The following is a 21,665-nucleotide window of genomic DNA, read 5'->3' as shown; positions in this document are numbered from 1 at the left end:
CGCCTGCCTCCCTCCCCGGCAGATGTCGGTTTTCTCTGAGCTTCTGGCTCCTTCCTTGCCCTGGCGGCTCCCGAGATCTTGGAGGAGGGGTGCCTAGCAATGTTGTCATCCTAATTTTGACTTTTTTTTCTTAAAGTTGAATGCCCCCACCATAGTCCACCTACCATTGTTTAAACTTCAGGTTCCGCAAAGCCTGGATCTGCCCCCACAGGCAACACTGGTTGTCCTGGAAGTTCTGTGAGGGCTCAGCTTGTGGCTGGAGGTGGGAGGTGAGGGGGACCCATGCACTTGGCAGGCCAGCTTCCAGGACAGCCCTTTGCTGGGATTGATGAGCTGTTGGTGGAAAATTGTTGAGGACCTTGGGGTTGGTGCCTGTTTCGGTACCACTGTGCAGCCTCCTCTTCATCCAGCATAATTTAAAATAAACATTTTCAGGAAGCCACACTTCTCCAGAAAGTAACATTGTTTTCTGGTGTAACGGTTGCCTCCTTCAGGGATCTGGGTTTGGAGGATATTAGGGGGCCTTTCACTGACCCCACTTGGTCTGACTTGGCAGCAAAAACTCTGGGAGTGTTCTCCAAGCAGTTTTTCTTTCCCAAATTTCCACACCTAGGAGGCCCTGAGGAGGCGTGGGCGGTACTTAGGAACTGCTCACTGTGGAACTGGGGCACAGCGGGGAGCATGCCCTTGTGGGATTTGCAGTTCTAGGGGCAGAGGGATGATAAACAAAATACATTTGTAAACTATAAAGTATGTTAGAAGATGATGTGTGCTATGGAGATAAATAAAACTTTGAAGAGGGGAGAGGAGTGCCAGGTGGAAAGGGAAGGCCTCACTGAAGGGTGGCACTGGCATAAACCTGAAGAGTTAGGGAGCAGCCAAGCTGCTGCCTGGAGTGCAGGTGCAAAGGCTGGGGGCAGGAGTGTGCCCGGCTTGGATGGCCTGATGTTTGTGTTTGCAGAGTGTGGGTCAAGCTGGTGAGTGACCTACTGGATAAACTGAACTAGCTCAGTCTGTAAGTGAGGGGACTCCTGAGCTTTCTACGGCCTTCTTCCCAATTCCAGGAAAGGAAGGACCTTCCACAGAAAATAACTCCTCAGCAAGGCAGCCAGGGTGAACCTCAGCACCGTCTGTGACAAGCCACATGCTCTCTGCGTGATGCCTCCTGCCTGTCAGCTGTGCCTGAAGCACACTAGCTGGCATGGACTTACGCGGCTGGGAACATCTTCAGGAAGCCCTGAATGAGGGCTCTGTGGGCAGAGGGACCTTTGCAGAAAGGGCATCTTGACCACTGCAGGAGGTGGAGTGACTGTTCAGGCTCCTCCTGGGGTGTCCTGGTTCCTGCCTGATGTTTTAAGCATAACTGGCATTTTCAGGGAGCCCAGGTTCACCAATGCACAGTGCCCCTCCTGTCGACCTGAGAGCCAACATACCCAGGCTTGGTGATTGCTCACCTGGCACCTTGATTCCCATTCTGGTATCTTGGCCCAGGCCCAGACATGTGAAAGCAGGGGCTACCGAGATTCATTTCTCAGTTCTTACACCAAGAGGTTCAACCGCATGGATCACAGCTGGGCATACCAAATAAGGGAGGGCCAAGCATGAGCTGGTCACCCTGCTGAAGAAGTAGCTCGAAGCCCACCCACTCGGGGACAGAGTGGGCACAGAAGGAGTAGACAGGTAGTGATTCGAGGGGCCTCTAGGATCTCATACTCAAAACCCACCTCTTCTAGGGCCGTAAATCCCATCAATAGCAATTCATTCCTTTGAGAGGTAATACAGTGATGTGGGAAGAGGATGGGGCTGGAAAAAAGACTTGGCTCATGTCCCAGCTCTGCCATTAATGTGTCCCCTCTCTGGACCTCATCTGTAAAATGAGGTTAGGCTCAGCGATCTGCAGGCCTTGCAGCTCTGCTATGTGACGATTCTGTGGCTAAGTCCGAAGGGATTTCAGGAAAGGAATGTGTAGGAGGGAAACAGTGAGTTTTGAAGGGACTCAGTGGGTCCTGTAGCCTCTGCTGGGTCCAGTGAAGACACTTCAACTAGAGTGAAGGCCCTGGCCACAGGGTAGGGGAGGCAAAATCTTAAGAGTTCAAGGGCCCTGAGTTAAGGCCTCCTGCCTAGCCTAGCTGGCCCCCTGGACTGCCTGTGTGTGGTTCTTGACCCAGACCTAGTGGCTTAGGAGCAGAGTCTCCAAGGGGCTGTGGGGGTTGCAGGAGGGAGAAGGCACCCCAGCAGTTCCCCCATTAGGGGACCAAAGCGTTGCCAAGGATCCAGCCACACCCCTCTCCTGAGGATGGAGGAGCTGGTGGGCGCTCCAGGAAGAGCTTCCTCTCGCCAAGGAGAAAACTGCGCAATCCAATCCTCCGTTATATAACCGAACACACGATTGTGCAAACCAAGCTCACACTGAGCAGCCTCGCCTATTGTCAAGGTTTATTTACTTTCCCAGGGGAAGTCATAGTTCATCCTTTCTCAGCAGAAAGCAGCCATTTGACTGTCACAGCCTGACCTACGGCATTCCAGGAGATGGGTTCAGAGACCTGGTGTGGAGTCCTCATGCCCACCGGCCCTGCTGTCTGTGTCTTTCCATCTGTTGCCTGGTGGGTGGGTGTGGTTTAGTGCATGGTCCAGCCCCCGCACAGCCACACCCATTAGGCTCTCCAAGGCCTAACTGAGCAAGCTTGCATAAGAGGGGAAAGTGTTCTTTTCTCTAAGGAGTTAAAGAGACTTCTGGAAAATTCTCCAGCTACTCCACAAACTAGGATCACAGGCCTTGTTCCTAGGTCAGGAGCAGGAGTTTTTGCTGCCTTTAGCATTTGGGAAGTTTGATGAATAGACTGAATTTGAATGTCTTTTTGGTACTTAAGAGCTGGATTAACTGCTTCACATATCTGAGCTTCATTTTTAATTCTCTTTAAAACAGAAAAACTGGCTGGGCAAGATGGCGCACATCTGTAATCCCAGCATTTTGGGAAGCTGAGGCGGGTGGATCACTTGAGCCCAGGAGTTTTGAGACCAGCCTGGGCAACAAAGTGAGACCTCATCTCTATAAAGAATAAATTAGCTGGGAGTGGTGGAGCACACCTGTAATCCCAGCACTTTGGGAAGCTGAGGCAGGAGGATCTCTTGAGCCCAGGAGTTCAAGACCACCCTGGGCAACATAGCAAGACCCTGTCTCAGATAATTTTTAAAAAGAAAAACTACCTCTTCTTAAGATGGTTGCAGTATGGGAGGTGGTGTGTTTAAGTCTTCCCACCCCAGTGTCACAGCTCAGGGCTTCTCTAGCCTTCCTCACAGCGGTTGGGGGTGCCCAGACACATCCTGAAGTCTAGGCCGTGTTCTGAGCGTCTCTGCCATGGGCCCACCTGGCTGGCTTTAGTCCAGGAGCAGCCTGGACTGTGACTCTTGAAGGCTGTGGGAGGCTGGTGACTGGGAGCAGGAGGTCTCAGTGCCTCCATGAAGGGTCAGAGAGCCATGCTGTGAGAGGCCAGGAGCAGGCAGCCATTGGCCTTCCAGCCCTCACCAAAGGCCACCACCTCAGCTTGTCCTCTGGCAACTCAGCCTGGGAATTTGCTTTCCCTGTGGAATGAGAGACACTGGCCGCATTGAGGGGTGACTTTCCGGTCCTACAAATTTGTATCCCTCTTTCTGTTAGAACTGGTGAGACTTGGCTAATTTCGGAGAGACTTTGGAAAAGTAAGAGAAATACATTGGTCCCAGTGCCAAGCCCCAAGGCCGTCTTTCCAGGTATGAGTATATCCTGCAGTGATAAGATATGAGAAGCCTGACTCTCTTACCAGCTCTTTGGGGGAAATGAATATACTTTCCCATGTTCCAGTTTTTCTGGCTGTGGCAGGACGTGCTTGCTGCCAAGTTGTCCCTGTGGGGAAATAGCAGTGGGCCCAGCAAACATAGCCACCAGATCGGGGCACAGCCACCAGGTGGAAGAAAGCAATCCTGCCCTCTTCCGGTTCCACGTGTGCCTCACTGAGGCAGGACTTCCAGACCCTACCAGGAAGGCTGCTATCAGGGTCACAGTGATACCCTGTCAAGACATTGTTTTTTTTTTGAGACAGGGTCTGACTCTGCCGTCCAGGCTGTAGTGCAGTGGCGCCATCTCAGCTGTCTGCAAACTCCGCCCCACCAGGCTGAAGCCATCCTCAGCCTCCCAAGTAGCTGGGATTACAGGCGTGCACCACCATGCCCGGCTAATTTTCATTTTTTTTTTTTTTTTTTTTTTTTTTTTTGTAGAGACAGGGTTTCACTATGTTGCCCAGGCTGGTCTTGAACTCCTGGGCTCAAGCGATCCACCTGCCTCAGCCTCCCAAAGTACTGAGATTACAGGCGTGAGCCACGGCACCCGGTCAAGATGGAACATCTTAATTTCAGAGTTGCCTTCAGGACTGTTGATTGACCCCTATAAATATTTTTAGCCTTTTGGGACTTTTAAACTCCTTTTTGCAACCTAAGCATTGCCACAAACAAACTAACCCCTACCACGACAAAACAACCCAGAACTCGGACCCTGGTCCTTGGGCTACCCCTACAGAAAACACTCCTAGTCCTCTCGCTGCTCTGCTAGATGAGACGGCAGGCTCAGGTTCCTCCATGAGGCCTGGCTTTCAGTGCCCTCCTGTTACACACTGTGAGGAAGCTTCCAGATCTTGGAGCACATTGTTGAGGAAAAGACACCTTGGGAAGAAGGGGGAGGTGCAGAGTGTGGCTAATGGTGGGAAGGAACTCCGGTAAGTGTGTTATATGATCTACTCCTATTATCCCCTGGAATAGGAGCCTCTCTCCACTCAAATAGAGAATGCCAAGGACTGGCCTGGTGGCTCATGCCTGTAATCCCGGCACTTTGGGAGGCCAAGGCAGGCGGATCGCTTGAGAACAAGAGTTTGAGACCGGCCTGGCCAACATGGCGAAACCCCTTTTCTACTAAAAATACAAAAATCAGCCAGGCATGGTGGTGGCGGGCGCCTGTAATCCCAGCTACTCAGGAGGCTGAGGCATGAGAATTGCTTGAATCTGGGAGGTGGAGGCCGCAGTGAGCTAAGATTGTGCCATTGCACTCCAGCCTGGGCAATAAAGCAAGGCTCTGTCTTTAAAATAATTTTTAAAAAAGTTATTCTAATTTTTTTTTAATTTTAAAAGATAAAAAAATAAAAAAAGAAATGTCAAGGACTGAAATTGCATGGAGGGCAATGCTTTTTCCTTATAGGTGGTGAACTGGGTTCTGCTTGAGTTTTTTCTCTGGTAATTTAGAACCAATGGAAAAAACTCAACAGCTCTAATTTTAATTGGCAGAATGTGAGATGGAATGGGACCTCAAATGAAACTCCAGGCCAAGAGCTTACGAGCCCTGCAGCATGTGGGGCGTCTCTCGGTCTTCTTGACTTCTGTAACTTAAAAGTTTGTGTGGCCTTTAAAGAGTGTGGAAGTAGCCGTCCCCTCTCCGAAGGTGCACAGGATCTGGCCAGCCCCCCCACGTGGCCTTCCCCTTCCCCTCTCCAGACCCTCCCCCGCAGATGGGGCCACGGAGGCCTGGAGAAGTGGAGTCACTGACCTGAGGCGACATGGCTGGCAGGCAGCAGGGCCAGGCGGCAAAGCAGGCGGTGAGGGCCTAACTGCCTGCCGGCTGGCTCGGGGCTCCCTCAACCACATTGGCATCCCAGTGCCAATCCCAAATTGTTTTCTTTCTGTCTCTCCAGACATGTAGATAGCATGGAGGTGGAGGGAATTCCCTTCCACACAGAGGGCAATGTGCCCGTCCCTCAGGCCCCAGAACAGCACTCCTGCCAAGAAGGCTGTCTCCTGACACTTTTTACTGCTCTTTTACTCTCCCCCCACTTTTTTTTCCTGCTTGTAAACTACATTTTTCCTTTCCCTTGGTTTCTGGCCCTAAGCTGTTTTCCCAGGGCTTGGCTCCGGTTCTCGCACAGAGATAAACACGGCCATTGGCCTGGTGCACAATCCCAGCTCGCCTGCATCCGGCCTCTTCCATCCTGAGTCTCCGGGGGTCCCTGGGGTTCAGGGACAATGGCTGAGGGTGGAGAAGCTGGGAGCTCCCCCCCAGGGTTTGCCTCCATCCCTCTTGGGCCAGCCAAGGGAGTGGGGCTGGGAGCTTCAGGATGGCTTTTGGGAAGCCCCTGGGAGCCCCAAGGCTTGGGCAGCTGCTGACAGGGAGTTCACAGCAGGAACGCTCCCAGGCTCCCATCCTGCGTCCGCTTGGCAGGCAGGCCAAGAATGGGAGGGAAGCCATCTGTTTCTCCCTTTCCACTGGATGTTCCCTTCACCTTGCCCCAGGGAGGAGTGATGAGCCTGGGGTGCTGGGGAGGGCAGGATGGGGGCAGGCTTGGGACCAGGCCTGCAGAAGCAGCAGACCCTCCAAGCCCACCTACCTCTCTGGCCTGGCATCTGAGGGGCAGGTCATGCCATAGTTTTTCCCTCATCCTCTCTGCCCCCACACTTTCTTCCCCAAAGTAGCGGACTTCCCCCAGGAGAAGCACTGGGTTTTCATGCTGCTGTGAGTCTCAGTCACTGTTAGAGAAACACGCAGTCAGAGCCAGGTCTGCCCAACTGTCGCAGGGCTGGGTCCACCTCATGGCCTTTGTTCTGGAAAAACACTTGGGCATTCTGCCCTGCAATGCACTTAGCCAAGGCCGGGCACGTAGCAAGTGCTGAGTCATGGCCGGCTAGCACTTTACTGCGATTTTCGGAGCACTTTCTTACAGTGAGGTTCTGACTGCTTGCCTGGGTTGGGGGAGGAGAGTCTTTAGGCAGGTGGTAGACCTGCCCCTTTGTGTGGCCGGATCTGAGTCTGACCCCATCTTTTTAGACCCAAAATCCTGATATTTGTAGTGTGCCTAGGATACTGGTTCTCCAGTCTTCTTTGGGGTCAGGGGGCATTATAGTGCCTCATGCCACCTACTCAACCCTCTTCCTGCATCTTATGGTCTGTCTCTACCAACTAGGCTAAGGAGGTTATATTTATTATTCCTCAAGGGGAATTTAGCTCTTCTTGTTCAAAAGTTCTGATTAATTTTCTATGCTCTCATTCAAAGGATTTTTAAATTCATTCATTCATTCAACAAATAATTAAGCATCTACTAGAATGCCAGGCACTGGGAGTCCAGATGGGAGCCAAAGCAGACATGGTCAGTGGTCTACAGGAGCTTCCGTCCAGCTGTCAGTCACATAATCACCCTGACAAATGTGAGCTCGACGCAGGCTAGGACTGAGAGATGTGCCTTGCTGGGATAGGTCAGGAGAGGCTACCCAGAGGAGGGATAGTCAGTCTGAAATCTGAAAGGTGGATAGAAGTTAGGGAGGTGGGAAGGGGAGGGAATAGCTTTTCAACAGAGGGATTCGCCCTCATAAAGCCCCACAGTAGGACAGCATGGTGAGCACAAAACTGAAAGATCAGGGGGGCAGCGTGAGATCCCAGCCCTAAAACTCTCGCTTAGTTTTCAAGTAAACTATTTCTCCATAATATTGATACCAGTAGCACTCTGAGGGGCTAGGGGAGTGGTCAGATCACACAGGCCTTGAAGGCCACATTAACCCAAGGACAATGGGAAGCTCTTTAAGGGTTTCGCAGGGGATGGGATATACGTGACCAGATTTGCATTTCCAAAAGATCACTCTAGCCTGGCTCATGCCTGTAATCCAGCTATTTGGGAGGCTAAAGCAGGAGGATCACTTGAGCCCAGGAGTTTGAGACCAGCCTGGGCAATATAGTGAGAACCTGTCTCTATTTAAAAAAAAAAAAAAAAAAAGGTTTGTGCGGTGGCTCACACCTGTAATCCCAGCACTTTGGGAGGCAGAGGTGGGCGGATCACAAGGTCAGGAGATTGAGACCATCCTGGCCAACATGGTGAAACCCCGTCTCCACTAAAAATACAAAAATTATCTGGGCATGGTGGCACGCGCCTGTAGTCCCAGCTACTCAGGAGGCTGAGGCAGGAGAATTGCTTGAACCAGGGTGGAGGTTGCAGTGAGCCGAGATCGCGCCACTGCACTCCAGCCTGGCGACAGAGAGAGACTCCATCTAAAAAAAAAAAAAATTGTTTTAAAAAGATTGCTGTGGCTTCAGAGTGGCCATTGTGTTGGAAGGGGTAGAGCAGATGTGAGTGGACCGGGCAGGGGCAGTAGTCCAGGGGAGAGCCACAGGAACCTGGGCTGGGTTGGAGATGGATTTGAAATGTACTTTGGAAGTTCAGCTGCCAGAACTTACTGATATCTGTGGCGGAGTGAAGGAGAGGGGTTTCAAGGACATCGCTTGGGTTTTTGGCTTGGCAGTAGCAGGGCGGGTAGTGTCAGTTACTGAGGGAGGGAACACCAAGAGAAGACAAAGTTTAGGCGGACAGGATCACAGTGCGATTTCAGATGCACTGGAGAAAATTTTGACACAAGGTACTATCTGGGCCCCAGGTGGCTCTGCTCTAATACATTTATAACTCTTTGTCCACACTTAATCACTCTGTCCTACTTAGCTGCAAGGGGGCCAAGAAATGTCAAGTGTTTGGCTGGTCTTCTCCAACCAAAATTAAAAATCCTTTGCTAAGGAAGAAGGAGAGAACATTGCTAGCAGTCTGCCTCAACATCCCAATCTGATGGCGTGTTTGCCACAGCCACCAGCTCATCAAGGACAGCTGCGGTGAACCATTGAGTTCTGAGTAATCTCCTGTCCGGGCCACCTTTCTTCACTCAACCACAAAATCCTCACATTCCCAAGTATTTTTTCTTTCTTTCCTTTTTTTTTTTTTTTTTTTGAGACAGAGTCTTGCTGTGTTCCCCAGGCTGGTGTGCAGTGGCATGATCTTGGCTCACTGCAACCTCCGCCTCCTGGGTTCAAGCAATTCTCCCTGCCTCAGCCTCCTGAGTAGCTGGGATTACAGGCATGCACCACCACGCCTGGCTAATTTTTGTATTTTTAGTAGAGATGGAGTTTCACCATGTTGGCCAGGCTGGTCCTGAACTCCTGACCTCAGGTGATCTGCCCACCTTGGCCTCCAAAGTGCTGGGATTACAAGCATGAGCCACCGCGCCCAGCCCCGAGTATATTTTCTTAGCTCACTCTTTTCGGCATGTAATTTACAGACGGGAAATCTGAATTGTAAACACAATTTCTAAGTTAAAACTTCTGGGTCAGCTCATGATGAAGTAGCAATTTATAAAAGAGATAGTATAGTAATAAATGAGACAACTACTCTCTGAAATGTGGAATCATCAACTCTTACCCGAAAACACCCTATGAGACTCTTGTGTTTTTTCATTCATGCCATGCGCTTCCTCACTTCCATCCCATTCCATCCCACATGCTCTTCTTTCTGCCTGGATTATTCCCATTCCACCATTATTTTTCGCCTGGTAAACTCCTATTCATACTTAAAAACCCTGCTCAATGACCCCTTCTCTGTGAAAACTTTGTGGCAAAACCTAACCACTTCTGCTTGTGAACACTTCTCTTCCATCTGTGTGCATACAGTATGTGTCTATAACTGGAAGGGTGTTCATCTGTTATCCATGAAGATAAAGTGTGAGCTCCTACAGTTACAGGGTTGTGTGTTAGTCCCAGTGCCTGCACAGTACCCAGCCTGTAGTTACACTCAGTGTTGGTTGGTTCAGCCAGAGGTTGGACCAACCTCTGGTCCAAAAGCATGTTTATACTTGCTTTTCCAAGGCGCCACTCCAAATCTTATATTTACTTTAAAACTTCTTGGCACTTTAAAAATCACATTCAAATAACAGAAAAAGAGTTCATTTGAACTTTAAGTATCAATCTTAAAATGAATTGTATGTTTTAAAACTTGACTTAGTGACATCACCTAAGAGAATTTTTAAAAAGCAAACTCTTATTTTTACCCCAGTGTAACAGAAATATGAAGTTCCATTAAATTATTAAACTGATCTACCTTTTCTTTTTTTTTTTGAGATGGAGTCTTGCTCTGTTGCCCAGGCTGGAGTGTAGGGGGGCAATTTCGGCTCACTGCAACCTCTGCTACCCAGGCTCAAGTGATTCTCCTGCCTCAGCCTCCCGAGTAGCTGGAACTATAAGTGCACACTACCACACCCAGCTAATTTTTGTGTTTTTAGTAGAGACGGGGTTTCACCATGTTGGCCAGGCTGGTCACGAACTCCTGACCTCAAGTGATCCTCTCCCCTTGGCCTCCCAAAGTGCTGGGATTACAGGTGTGAGCCACGACACCCAGCCTGTTTTTCATTTTTTGGTTCTTTTTTTTTTTTTTTTTTTTTGAGACAGGTTCTTGCTCTCAGGCTGGAGTGCAGTAATCATAGCTCACTGCAGCCTCAACCACCTGGGCTCAAGCAATCTTCCCACTTCAGCCTCCCGAGTAGCTGGGACCACAGGCATGCACCACCATGCTCAGCTAATTTTTTTTTATTATTTGTGGAGATGGGGTTTTGCCATGTTGCCTGGGCTGGTCTCAAACTCCTGGGCTCAAGTGATCTGCCTGCGTTGGCCTCCCAAAGTGCTGGGATTACAGGTGATTTACCTTTTAACTGTGCCCAAGAACAAAGCACCTATTTGCTCTCCTGTATTTAAAATTGTCCTTTATACCTCAGACCAGAAAGATAAACACAAGTAAACTAACAAGTACTCTACTTGTATCATTTGTTGCTTTCTAACAGTTTACATTTAGTCCATCTTTGAAAGGTAAAGACCATTGACTGTGCATCTAACTTCTTCACCTTGAACTTAGTGGGATTTTCTTCCAAGTTTCACAAATGCATGCCCAAAATTTGACTTCAGTGTAGAATTAGAACTAAAATGTATGCAATCCCATTTCTTACAGTAGGAGCCAACTGTTCATCAAGTTCCCCTCTGAGCTCAGTATCTTGTAGCTAAATGACCACTATCTTCCAGTCACGTTTTAAAAAAAAATCATGCTGGTTTGCAACAAAAATTGTATTTTCTTTACTAGGCAAGCGAACCATTTTGTTGGGAAGAGTACCTTGGCTTCGAGGAAAAAATGATTTCATTCTGAAAGGCTTCCCCTAGAACCCCGTCCCCCACAAACTCAGCCCAGTAACTTGTCAGTATTCTGGAAAAGTGCATTACAAACAAAAACTCTAATCAGATAAAATATATCTCTGGAATTTTGGGGGCAGATCAGTGAAGCTCTGATTTCAGGTGCTAGCAAAATAAAGCAGGCACTCTTATTTTGTATTGTTTACTTCTCAATTTTTCATGGCGTCTCCTAAACTTTGATGTTTTGAAGAAGTTCTAATGTTTGCTACATCAGCAGGAGCTGACCACAGGGAAGAGATAAATATAGCTCTCCTTGGAAAGGTGAAGGCTTAGCCACCAGAATTCTGCCCCTTGATGCTGAGAATGCACCTTCTCCGAACAGATGGAAAAAAGGGGTGGAGATTACCCCAGGGACATATCTTGCAAAACGCTGATACCCGAAGATGTACATAGCCTTGTGCTTTTGGTCATCCTCCCAAATCATGTCCTTGGTGAAGGCACACGGAGAGGAGAGCAGATGCTGCCAGACCACAGTGCCTGACGCCATGCACTCCCTCACGTCCAGCCTGTTTATGTGCACATGGCTGCAGCAGGACCTTGGGGTGTGGGCTAAATAACAGGAACGGGGGCTCCTCTGGGGTCTGTTACAAGGCAGAGATTCTCCACAGTAATTAGGGATTTAGGGGAAGAGGAAGGAACACACATGTTGATAATAAGTAGTTCAACATTATTATCCCCATTTTACAGATGCAGCTATTGAGCTTAGAGAGGTTTCATAACTTGCCCAGAGCCCCTCAACTAGTAAACAGTGGAGCCGAGATTTGAATGACCCAAAGAGGAAAGCAAGCGAGAAGCTCCTTTATTACTTTTTTTTTTTTTAAGATGAGGGTCTTGCTATGTTGCCCAGGCTGATACTGAATTCCTGGCCACAAGTGATTCACCACCTTGGCCCCGCAAAGTGCTGGGATTACAGTCATGAGCTACCACACTGGGCTAAAACCCTCTCATTGTAACCTCCAAGATGTTTTCATTTCTAAAGTCAAAGGTCATCAGAATTGCTGTTTTGGGGAGAGCCATGGGATGGGGAGTCTCCGGGAAACCCAGGCTGGCTCCTTAAATGGCATCGCTCAAGTTGGCCATCAAGCTTCCCCAGACTCAGTCCCTCCTCGGCCCCCTCTTTCCCTGGCTGCAGAGCAGGGGTTTGGACTCGAGGCTGCTGAGTTCCTCTCCAGCTTCCATGCCCAGTGGCAGTGACTTATCAGCTGGCCCACCCAGTGGATGTAGGGGTGATGCAGCCCTGCTCCGTCCTCTTGAGTGCTGGGTGACCGTGAGAGAGGGAAGCTATGAGAGGGAAGGGAGGGCTTTCATCTGCCTAGTGCTACCCCCTCCCCAGCCCACCCCAGGTCCTCTGCCGCCTTGGGTTCCTGCGTGAACAGTCCTTCTCACTCTGGGCGATGTTCGCTTTCACCAGCCCAACCCCAAGAAGTCCACCCTGGGGAGGATGGAGGGGGTCTCCACGGCTCCACACCCCCATGCTTTGTCAGAGATCTGGCCAGGCAGAGTGGTGCCCTCTTGACTGAGCCTGGAGCCTTTGCTTTCCCCTTACTCCAAATAAAGCCGCAGCCCTGGCGAGGGAGCCCGGAGGCCTGAGGACAGCCTGCTGGGTGCCTGGCACTCCCTAGATCCTTCCTGCCTGGGCGGTGGGCATCTGCACTTCTCCCTGCCTCGAGCTGCAGAATGTGTGGGCAGGGTCAGGCAGATAGGGAGTGGGTGCCTGGACTCATTGGTCAGACTCTAAGACGCCCCTCCCACCGCCGCCCCCCCGCAGCCCTTCCCAGGACTGGCTGACCCACCAGGAAGGGGAGGGTGTTGTTTCTTATTATTACATTTTTTGAGAAAAGCTGTGCAGGCCTGGGAGACGTCTGTGGTTCCCAGGCAGTCGTGGCTGGTCTGTGCTCTAGGAGTCCCTTCTGGCCTGAAGACTCGAGGCTGCAAACAGGTGCTGAGAGGGAACAAGAAGGGGAGGTGGGGTGCAACACACCCAGTGACAGACCAGGAGTGACTGCTGTGGCCACAGATTCTAATCCTCACAACTGCAGTGTGATTTAGGGTAAGGCCCTTGCCTACTCTGATTCTTGCCTTAAATAACTGAAAAGGAAAGTCAAGTTTGATGAATTGTGGCTCTTTAGTGGGTGGATTTGCATGTACCGTGGATTACATGTACCAGGGTCTAGGAAGTGCCAAGCGCCCAGCAGGCTGCCATCAGGCCTCCGAGCTCCTTCGCCAGGCGGCTTTATTTGGAGTAAGGGGAAAGCAAAGGTTTGAGGCTCAGTCAAGAGGGCGCCACTCCGCCTGGCCAGCTCTCCGACAAAGCAGATGGCAGGTGTGGAGCCGTGGTGACCCCCTCCGTCCTCCCCAGGGGGGGCCCCTTGGGGTTGGGCTGGTGAAAGTGAATATTGCCTGCAGCAAGGAGGACTGTTCACGTGGGAACGCAAGGCGGCAGCGGGGTTGAAAACTCATCCACACACAGTCAACACCTGCTGTCACACCAGGCTAATCAAGAACACCTTTCTTTGGTGCATTAACTACCTGCTATTAAATAAAGGGCTGTTACTAGGTGGCAAAGTAACACACTGCAGTATAGCCTATTTGTAATCTGAGATCAGTGGCTGTAAGGCACCATCCTTGAGCCAAGTACTAATATTCTTGTTATCTTAATTAGAATGCAAGAGATCGTGTTTTTAAAATTCTCTTTGAATCTGTCACTTTGCCCTCCTCTTCCTGGGTGATACCCCTGGTAGTGCTGGTGGGGGCCATCGTAATGCCCCTTGTCTCAGATTCCCTTCTTTTAGATGGGACTCGAGCACTGATCATTTCAGCCCTGTATCTCTCAGGTCAACGTGGTTCAGTTTGCTGTGCAAAGTCCAGGGGGGATAACCACGCCGTGCACACGTGAGATTGGCTGAGTTGGCAGGACTGTGCAATTGTCAAAAGGCCGTGGGGAGTGGGGGCCAGTGCTTGCAGCCTGCCCTGCCTCTCTCACAGGCCCCTAGAGCGTCGCCAGGTGCAGAGCTCCACAGCTCTCTTTCCCAAGGAGTGATCAGAGGGTGAGAACGTGGAGCCTGGTGGACAGGTGAAAGCACTGGGATCTTTCTGCCCAGAAAGGGGAAAGTTGCACATTTATATCCTAGAGGGAAGCGACAGCGGTGCTCCTCCCTGTGCTGAGGTACAGGTAAGGAGGGTGGTTTGTAAAGTTCACTGGGGAGGGGGATCCCTCTTTATTGTTCGTTATGCTCGCAGCCTCCTTGACAACATCATGCAAAATGTGTCTTACTAGCTTCTAGTGCATATGCAGTTGGCACAAACATTGGTGGAGCTCCTCGCTGTGCTGGGCCAGTGACCAGTGCTGGGCACTGGGGGTCAAGGCAGTAGCCAGGACGGGCACAGCCCTGCCTTCCCAAGCTATGGTTTATTGTGGTGGGATCTGCCTGCCCGGTGAAGTGTGTTCAGCTGCTCCTGTTGCTGGGGGAAGCTCTGCTCTCTGCCTTCTGCTGCCTCCCACACGCTCCCATGTGTCTCCCAGTCCCTAACCCCTAGTCCTGCTTTCAATACCGCAGGGGCTTGTAGCTGACATTTCTCCATCTTCTTAAAGGGCAGGATTTCCTGGCAGAGACATAATATCTTTCTGGAAATGAAAGAAGCTGATGCATGTTTTTTCTTTTCTGAATTCCTTGAATAAGAGGAACTCATTTCCAGCTATTCCTTGCCTTGTTTTTATTGTGGGAGTGTGGTCCCAGCTGCCCATCTGATCAGCTGACATAGGGTCCTTGGGGCCCAGGCACTGTTGCTGTTTGGGATTGAAAGATGAAAGCCACAGGGCCAGGCATGGCAGCTCGTGCCTGTAATCCCATCACTTTGGGAAGCCGAGGTGGGCGGATCACTGGAGGTCAGGAGTTTGACACCAGCCTGGCCAACATGGTGAAACCCCGTCTCTACTAAAAATACAAAAATTAGCAGGAGGTGGTGGTATGCACCTGTAATCACAGCAACTCAGGAGTCTGAGGCAGGAGAATCTCTTGAACCCAGGGACAGAAGTTGCAGTGAGCCGAGATCACACCACTGCACTCTTTGAGACTCTGTCTCACCAAAAAAAAAAAAAAGAAAGCAATGGCCTGGCTTGGCTGGAGATGGAACATGCATCAACGTGTCCCACGTGTCTCCAGCAGGGATAGCGAAGGCCTGCCCCCTGGCACATGGTAGACTGAGTAAATGTTGATCAGTGAGACCTTGAGGCACTTTAGAGTTTCACAATCCAGAGAGGGAGATAGATTGGAAGTTCAAGGGTGGACACCTGGGCATGATTCCCAGGACGAAGGCTGCAGTCGGTTCTAAGAAGTGTGCTGGCGACTATGAGAGAAGAGGTTGTGGGTTTCCTCTCTTGAAAGCTGTCTCGATAATCACATGTGGGGTGATAAGGGCTGTGGTCCAGGGGATGGGGCGAGGCACACAGGGGGCTGAATCTGATGGCATGAGGACTTGGTGATGGGCTGTGGGGGAAGAATTGGAGATGACTCTAGGGCCTGAGGGTGGGAAGCTGGGAGTTCACTAGGATCACTGATAGAAACGGGGAGGTGGGGGGTGTCAAGCTGATTTTCCTGATTAGATTTCCTACAGAACTGCAGGAATAAGGCAAGAGCCATCGCCCTGGGTGGATTTCTGTTTGGAGCTCTAACCCTGGACCACTGTGGACAAGTATTTCTTAGAACGACCCCCAGTAGCCCAATTCTAGGTTTAGAGGGGCAGCTCGACAGGAGCAAACACCAGGGCCTCTGCAGCCCCCTAGCAGAGTCCCAAACATCTGACGTGTAGCCAATGGAGGACACGCAAGTGGTGGGGTTCCCAGCAGGGACCACCTCCTGCCTTGGGTTTCCAAGACAGAGTCAGGGGCACTGTTGGGGAGTGGTCTGCAGGGGCCTTGTCAAAACTCGATGCTTTCTTTCTTCTCCGTCTGGGTCCTAACTGCACTGCATCCAGAGAACCTCCTCTGACTCAGGCAGAAGGACGGCCCGCATATTCATGCAGGTTACTCTGAACAAGAACAGTCTGTGGGTTACTTCCCTAGGAACGAGGAAGTTGAGGAGCTAGATAACAACGCTGGGCTGGTATCTGCCTGATAGTGCTTTGCCAAGACTACGGTTTCTTCCTCTTCTGATCAAAAAAGACACAGGAGTCAGAAAATGGGGATTAAAAGACAACTGAGTTGATGTGAAATGTAATAGGCAACTCTATGGACACAGAAAGTAGATTAGAGGCTGCTTAGGACCTAACGTGGGGGGGGGGGGGCAGTAGGGGAGCGACAGCTGAAGGGTATGGAGTTTCTCCGTGCTGATGAAAATGTTCTACAGTTGACTGTGGCTATGGCTGCACATGTCTGTGAATATCCTAAAAACCATTGGAGGGTTCACTTTAAATGGGCGAATTGTATGGTATATGAATTATGTTTAAATAAAGCTCTTACACACACAGCGAAGCTGTGTGGCCATGGCTGGGCTTCCTAGCAGTGTCCCCCAACCCCAAATTGAACTTACTGTCCCAGCACTTGGGCCTCCCCATTACCCCCTGTCTGCCCTGAGGATAAGCCCCTCTCCAAGAGGGACAGAGCAGGGGCTGTGGGCCACCACTCAGGAAAGGTGCTCCTCTCCCATGGGGGAGGGAGCCCAGAGGTCGTGGACAGAAGCCTTCTCAGACGTGCAAAAAAACATGAGGCCTTCAGGCGCGGTGGCTCACGCCTGTAATCCCAGCACTTTGGGAGGCCAAGGCGGGTGTATCACGAGGTCAAGAGATCGAGACCATCCTGGCCAACATGGTGAAACCCCATCTCTACTAAAAATACAAAAATTAGCTGGGTGTGGTAGCAGGCCCCTGTAGTCCCAACTACTCGGGAGGCTGAGGCAGGAGAATGGTGTGAACCTGGGAGGCAGAGGTTGCAGTGAGTCGAGATTGTGCCACTGCACTCCAGCCTGGTGACAGAGTGAGACTCCATCTCAAAAAAAAAAACATGAGGCCTCAGAAATGTAGCTCCCAAAACCCCCCACCCAGGGCTGTGCAGAAGCCAACCCAGGTTCCTATTTTCCCAGGATGATGAACAGTTTTCAAAGCTTAGTAGGATTGTGGGTGATTTTGTTTCATTGTCTATTGTTTTTCCAGTTTTCTATATCATATATATATAATATTTATATAATATGTATATAGTGTGTATATATATATATAATATGTATATATTAGGTCAAGTGTAAATAAAATCAGGGACAGGGTTGGAGCGCAGCAGGAAAGAGCCTGCTGGGGATGGGAGTCTCTGGGCTGTCAGGGCTGGGCTGGGCGGGCTCCGTGGTTGATAGCTTCCCCTCATCTTGCAGGAGCCATGTGGCTAGAAATCTTCCTCACTTCAGTGCTGGGCTTTGCCATCTACTGGTTCATCTCCCGGGACAAAGAGGAAACTTTGCCACTTGAAGATGGGTGGTGGGGGCCGGGCACGAGGTCTGCAGCCAGGGAAGACAACAGCATCCGCCCTTTCAAGGTGGAAACGTCAGATGAGGAGATCCACGTAAGGCACCTTGGGCCAGGCCGGGCTGGGCAGTGGAGAGGGTGGTGTCTGGAAGACAGGGGTTGGGTCTTAGGCCAGATGCGATAGGGGACAGGGGCTTGGGAATGGTCCATCCTACTTGGGAGTGTGTTTCAGTCTGCTTTTCCTCTGCTGGGCAGGTGCAGCTTGCTTTGGAGAGGGATGCCCAGCCCTCCCACTTTGTCTCTTCTCCTTTCCCTACCCAAGGCCCAGCAGTGCTCAGGCAGGAGATGGGGTGCCAGCAGACCCAGTTACCTGCATTAAAGGTCACAGAAAGCAGCCATCATCACCTCCTCTATGCCCTGCCTGAAGCCTTGGGAGTGAGGTTGTGGGAGAAAGTGAGCAGGTTCCCGTCAGAGACCCAGGAAGCACTGAGAAGGCAGGGATGCTGCTGGTTAGGCACTGGCTGTGTGTCACATTCCTGGTCACATTCAATCCCTGCGGTGATCCCGCGGGGTGAGGACTGTTGTTCCCAAACTGCAGATGCAGAAGCTGAAGCTCAGGGGCATAAAGCAACTTGTTCAGGGCGGCCTAGCTACCATGCGGAAGGATTTGAAGTCCAATCTAATCCTGAAGCCGCTGCCCCTCCTCTGCACAGGGATAGAGTCAGGAAGGAGGTGACTGGGCAGGAGGGGTGACCTGAGAATGCATTCTCGGGGAGGAGCAAGGGTCGAGTGGGGGACAGGACAGTAGGCAGGCCTGGCATGGCCCTGCCAATCCTTTCTTTCATTCTGTGGGTTTTGAGCACCTACTGTGTGCAGGCCCAGTGAGTGCTTGGGAGAAGAGAGAGTCCCTTCCATCCAACAGCATACAGTCCAGCGAATGAGAAAAGGAATGTGCACAAAGAACAGTAGACTAAAAGATGAATAAGGATAGGCTGGGTGCGGTGGCTCACGCCCGTAATCCCAGCACTTTAGGAGGCCGAGGCGGCGGATCACTTGAGGTCAGGAGTTCAAGACCAGCCTGGCCAACGTCGTGAAACCCCCGTCTCTACTAAAAATACAAAAAATTAGCCGGGCATAGTGGCAGGCGCCTATAATAATCCCAGCTACTCGGGAGGCTGAGGCAGGAGAATCCCTTGAACCCAGGAGGCAGAGGCTGCAGTGAGCCAAGATCACACCACTGCACTCCAGCCTGGGCAGCGAGAGTGAAATGCCATCTCAAAAAAAGAAAAAGATGGATGAGGATAAATGTCACAAAAAGCATGGATAAAAAGTCATGAGGGTTCCAAGGCGGAAGGGATTTAAAAGCAGAAGCTGGGCTAAACCCAAGAGCAACCAGGCTGAGGCTCCCTGGGTAGGACTTGCTTGCTGCAGCCTTGCTATTTAGGGCCAAGGCTGAGCCCTGAGGAAAGCTCCTTTAGGGAATTAGACTCCTAAGGGAGTCTGAGATTTCCAAAATCTGTTTGGGGGTGACTGAAACACTTGGGAAGAAGCCTGGGAATGGTGACACTTGAGAGGCTCCCTAAGCTGACATGAACTTCCTCCCTCTGGGGCTGGCCTTTTAGCCTAATACATGCCCATGAGACTTGCACCCTCTCTCCTGGTCTGTAAACTTTTTATGTTTTGGAGACAGGGTCTTGCTCTGTCACCAGGCTGGGGTGCAGTGGTGCAATCTTGGCTCACTGCAACCTCCGCCTCCTGGGTTCAAGCGAGTCTCCTGCCTCAGCCTCCCAAGTAGCTGGAATTACAGGCACCTGTCACCATGCCCAGCTAATTTTTGTATTTTTAGTAGAGATGGGGTTTTGCCCTGTTGGCCAGGCTGGTCTCGAACTCCTGACTTCAAGTGATCCACCTGCCTCGGCCTCCCAAAGCACTGGGATTACAGGTGTGAACCACCATGCTGGGCCTGGTCTGTAATTTTTATCCCAACTGAGTTATAATGTATCATTCAATGTTGTATATCAGGGGTCAGGAAACCATGGCCCATAGACCAAATGTAGCCTGCTACCTGTCTTTAGTGCCAAGAATAGTGTTTACCTCTTTAAATAGTTAGGGGGGAAAAAAATCAAAAGAATAATAATAGTTTGTGACATGTGAAAATTATATAGCAGTCAGATTTCAGTGTCCATAAATAAACTTTTATTGGAACACAGCCACCCCCATTCATCTGTGCATTGGCTGTGGCTGCTTTCACACTACGAAGACAGAGTGGAGTCACTGCAGCCTGCAAAGCCTAGAATATTTACTATCTGGCCCTTTACAGAAAAAGTTTGCCGACTCCCGCTGTAAAGATGAGTATTGTGTGTACACTTAAAGAGTAAAAGATGGGCTGGGCGCAGTGGCTTACACCTGTAATCCCACCACTTTGAGAGGCCAAGGCAGACAGATCACTTGAAGCCAGGAGTTCAAGACCAGCCTGGCCAGCATGGCAAAACCCCATCTCTACTAAAAATGCAAAAATTAGCCGGACGTGGTGGGTCACACCTGTAATCCCAGCTACTCTGGGAGCTGAGGCATGACTTGCTTGAACCTGGGAGGTGGGGGTTGCAGTGGGCCGAGATCACGCCACTGCCTTCCAGCCTGGGCAACAGAGTGAGACCCTATCTCAAAAAAAAAAAAAAAAAAAAAGAAAGAAAAAAGAAATGCAGAGTCTACAGTGAAGAAGGAAGAAGTGAAGAACACATCCGCTTTGGGAGTAGCCAGTGATGTGGGAAACTGCCTTGCCACTACCAGAGTGCAGTGTCTTGTGGCTGCAGGGTTTGCTGTGTTTTCTGGAAACAGACTTTGTTCTTGTGCTCTGTCCTACCCATCCCTCTCAACTTGGGGTCCTGCATTTTGCTCCAGGACTTACACCAGAGGATCGATAAGTTTCGTTTCACCCCACCTTTGGAGGACAGCTGCTTCCACTATGGCTTCAACTCCAACTACCTGAAGAAAGTCGTCTCCTACTGGAAGAATGAATTTGACTGGAAGAAGCAGGTGGAGATTCTCAACAGATACCCTCATTTCAAGACTAAGATTGAAGGTATGTTTGCAAAACGCCAGCCAGAGAGGGATGTATGTCATGAGAACAGCCTTCTTCCACAATGTGACTTAGAGTCAGATAAAGTTGGAGAGATTCAGAACCCAATTATAGGTCACTGAGATGTGCTTATAAGTTGTAACCTTACTAAATGCAAAAATATTGCAGTCACAACAAATCTGTCCATCTTTAGAGCTAGGCAGGAACACATACATGCAATTTAAAACCCAAAGAAATGCACCATCCAGTCCAATGATGTGGCAATCTTTGAGAGGAAGGATGGAGATGAGATTTAGACCCAGGCCAGGTGGGGTGGCTCACACCTGTAATCTCAGCACTTTGGGAGGCTGAGGCGGGTGGATCACGAGGTCAAGAGTTCAAGACCAGCCTGGCCAAGATGGTGAAATCCCATCTCTACTAGAAATAGAAAAAATAGCCAGGTGTGGTGGCAGGCAGCTGTAATCCCAGCTACTCTGGAGGCTGAAGCAGAGAATTGCCTGAAGCCAGGAGGCGGAGGTTGCAGTGAGCTAAGATTGCACCACTGCACTCCAGCCTGGGCTCCATCTCAAAAAAGAAAAGACTCTGCTCTCAATTCTTTTGGATCTATACCCAGCAGTGGGCTTGCTGGATCATATGGTAATTCTGTGTTTAATTTTCTGAGGAACCGCCATACTATGTTCCGTAGCAGCTGTACCATTTTACTTTCCCAGCCAACAATGCCTCAGAATCCCGATTTTTCCAAATCCTTGCCAATATTTTTTTCCTTTCTTTTTTTCAGTAATGGTCATCCTAATGGGTATGAAATGGTATCACATTGTGGTTTTGAGTTGCATTTTCCTAATGATTACTGATGTTGAGCATTTTTTATGTGGTACTTATTGGATTCTTTGTAATTTCTCTGAAGAAATGTCTGTACATGTCTTTTGTCCATTTTTTGGGTGTTTTCTTAGGGTTTAGGAGTTTCTATGTATTCTGCATAAAATCTCTTATATGATATTTGCAAATGTTTTCTCCCACTCTGTGGGTTGCCATACAATTAATCTTTTTCAGAGACAAGGTCTTGCTGTGTTGCTCAGGCTGGAC

The 21,665-nt window shown here is 50.2% G+C and overlaps 1 protein-coding gene across 1 annotated transcript in view; it reads left to right on the top strand.

The window, feature by feature from the left end:
* Positions 1-21,665, top strand: part of EPHX1 (epoxide hydrolase 1) — a 36,174-nt gene that overhangs the window by 699 nt on the left and 13,810 nt on the right. Inside the window, exons 2-3 of the mRNA XM_030812807.1 lie at positions 17,413-17,600; positions 20,405-20,585. Coding sequence (XP_030668667.1) covers positions 17,418-17,600; positions 20,405-20,585 — 364 coding nt within the window. The 5' untranslated portion in view covers positions 17,413-17,417. The remainder of the gene's footprint in view (positions 1-17,412; positions 17,601-20,404; positions 20,586-21,665) is intronic.

This window comes from Nomascus leucogenys, chromosome 5 (genome assembly GCF_006542625.1).
Source record: "Nomascus leucogenys isolate Asia chromosome 5, Asia_NLE_v1, whole genome shotgun sequence".
In the NCBI taxonomy this organism is placed as follows: domain Eukaryota; kingdom Metazoa; phylum Chordata; class Mammalia; order Primates; family Hylobatidae; genus Nomascus; species Nomascus leucogenys.
This window is presented reverse-complemented; position numbering and strand designations above follow the sequence as displayed.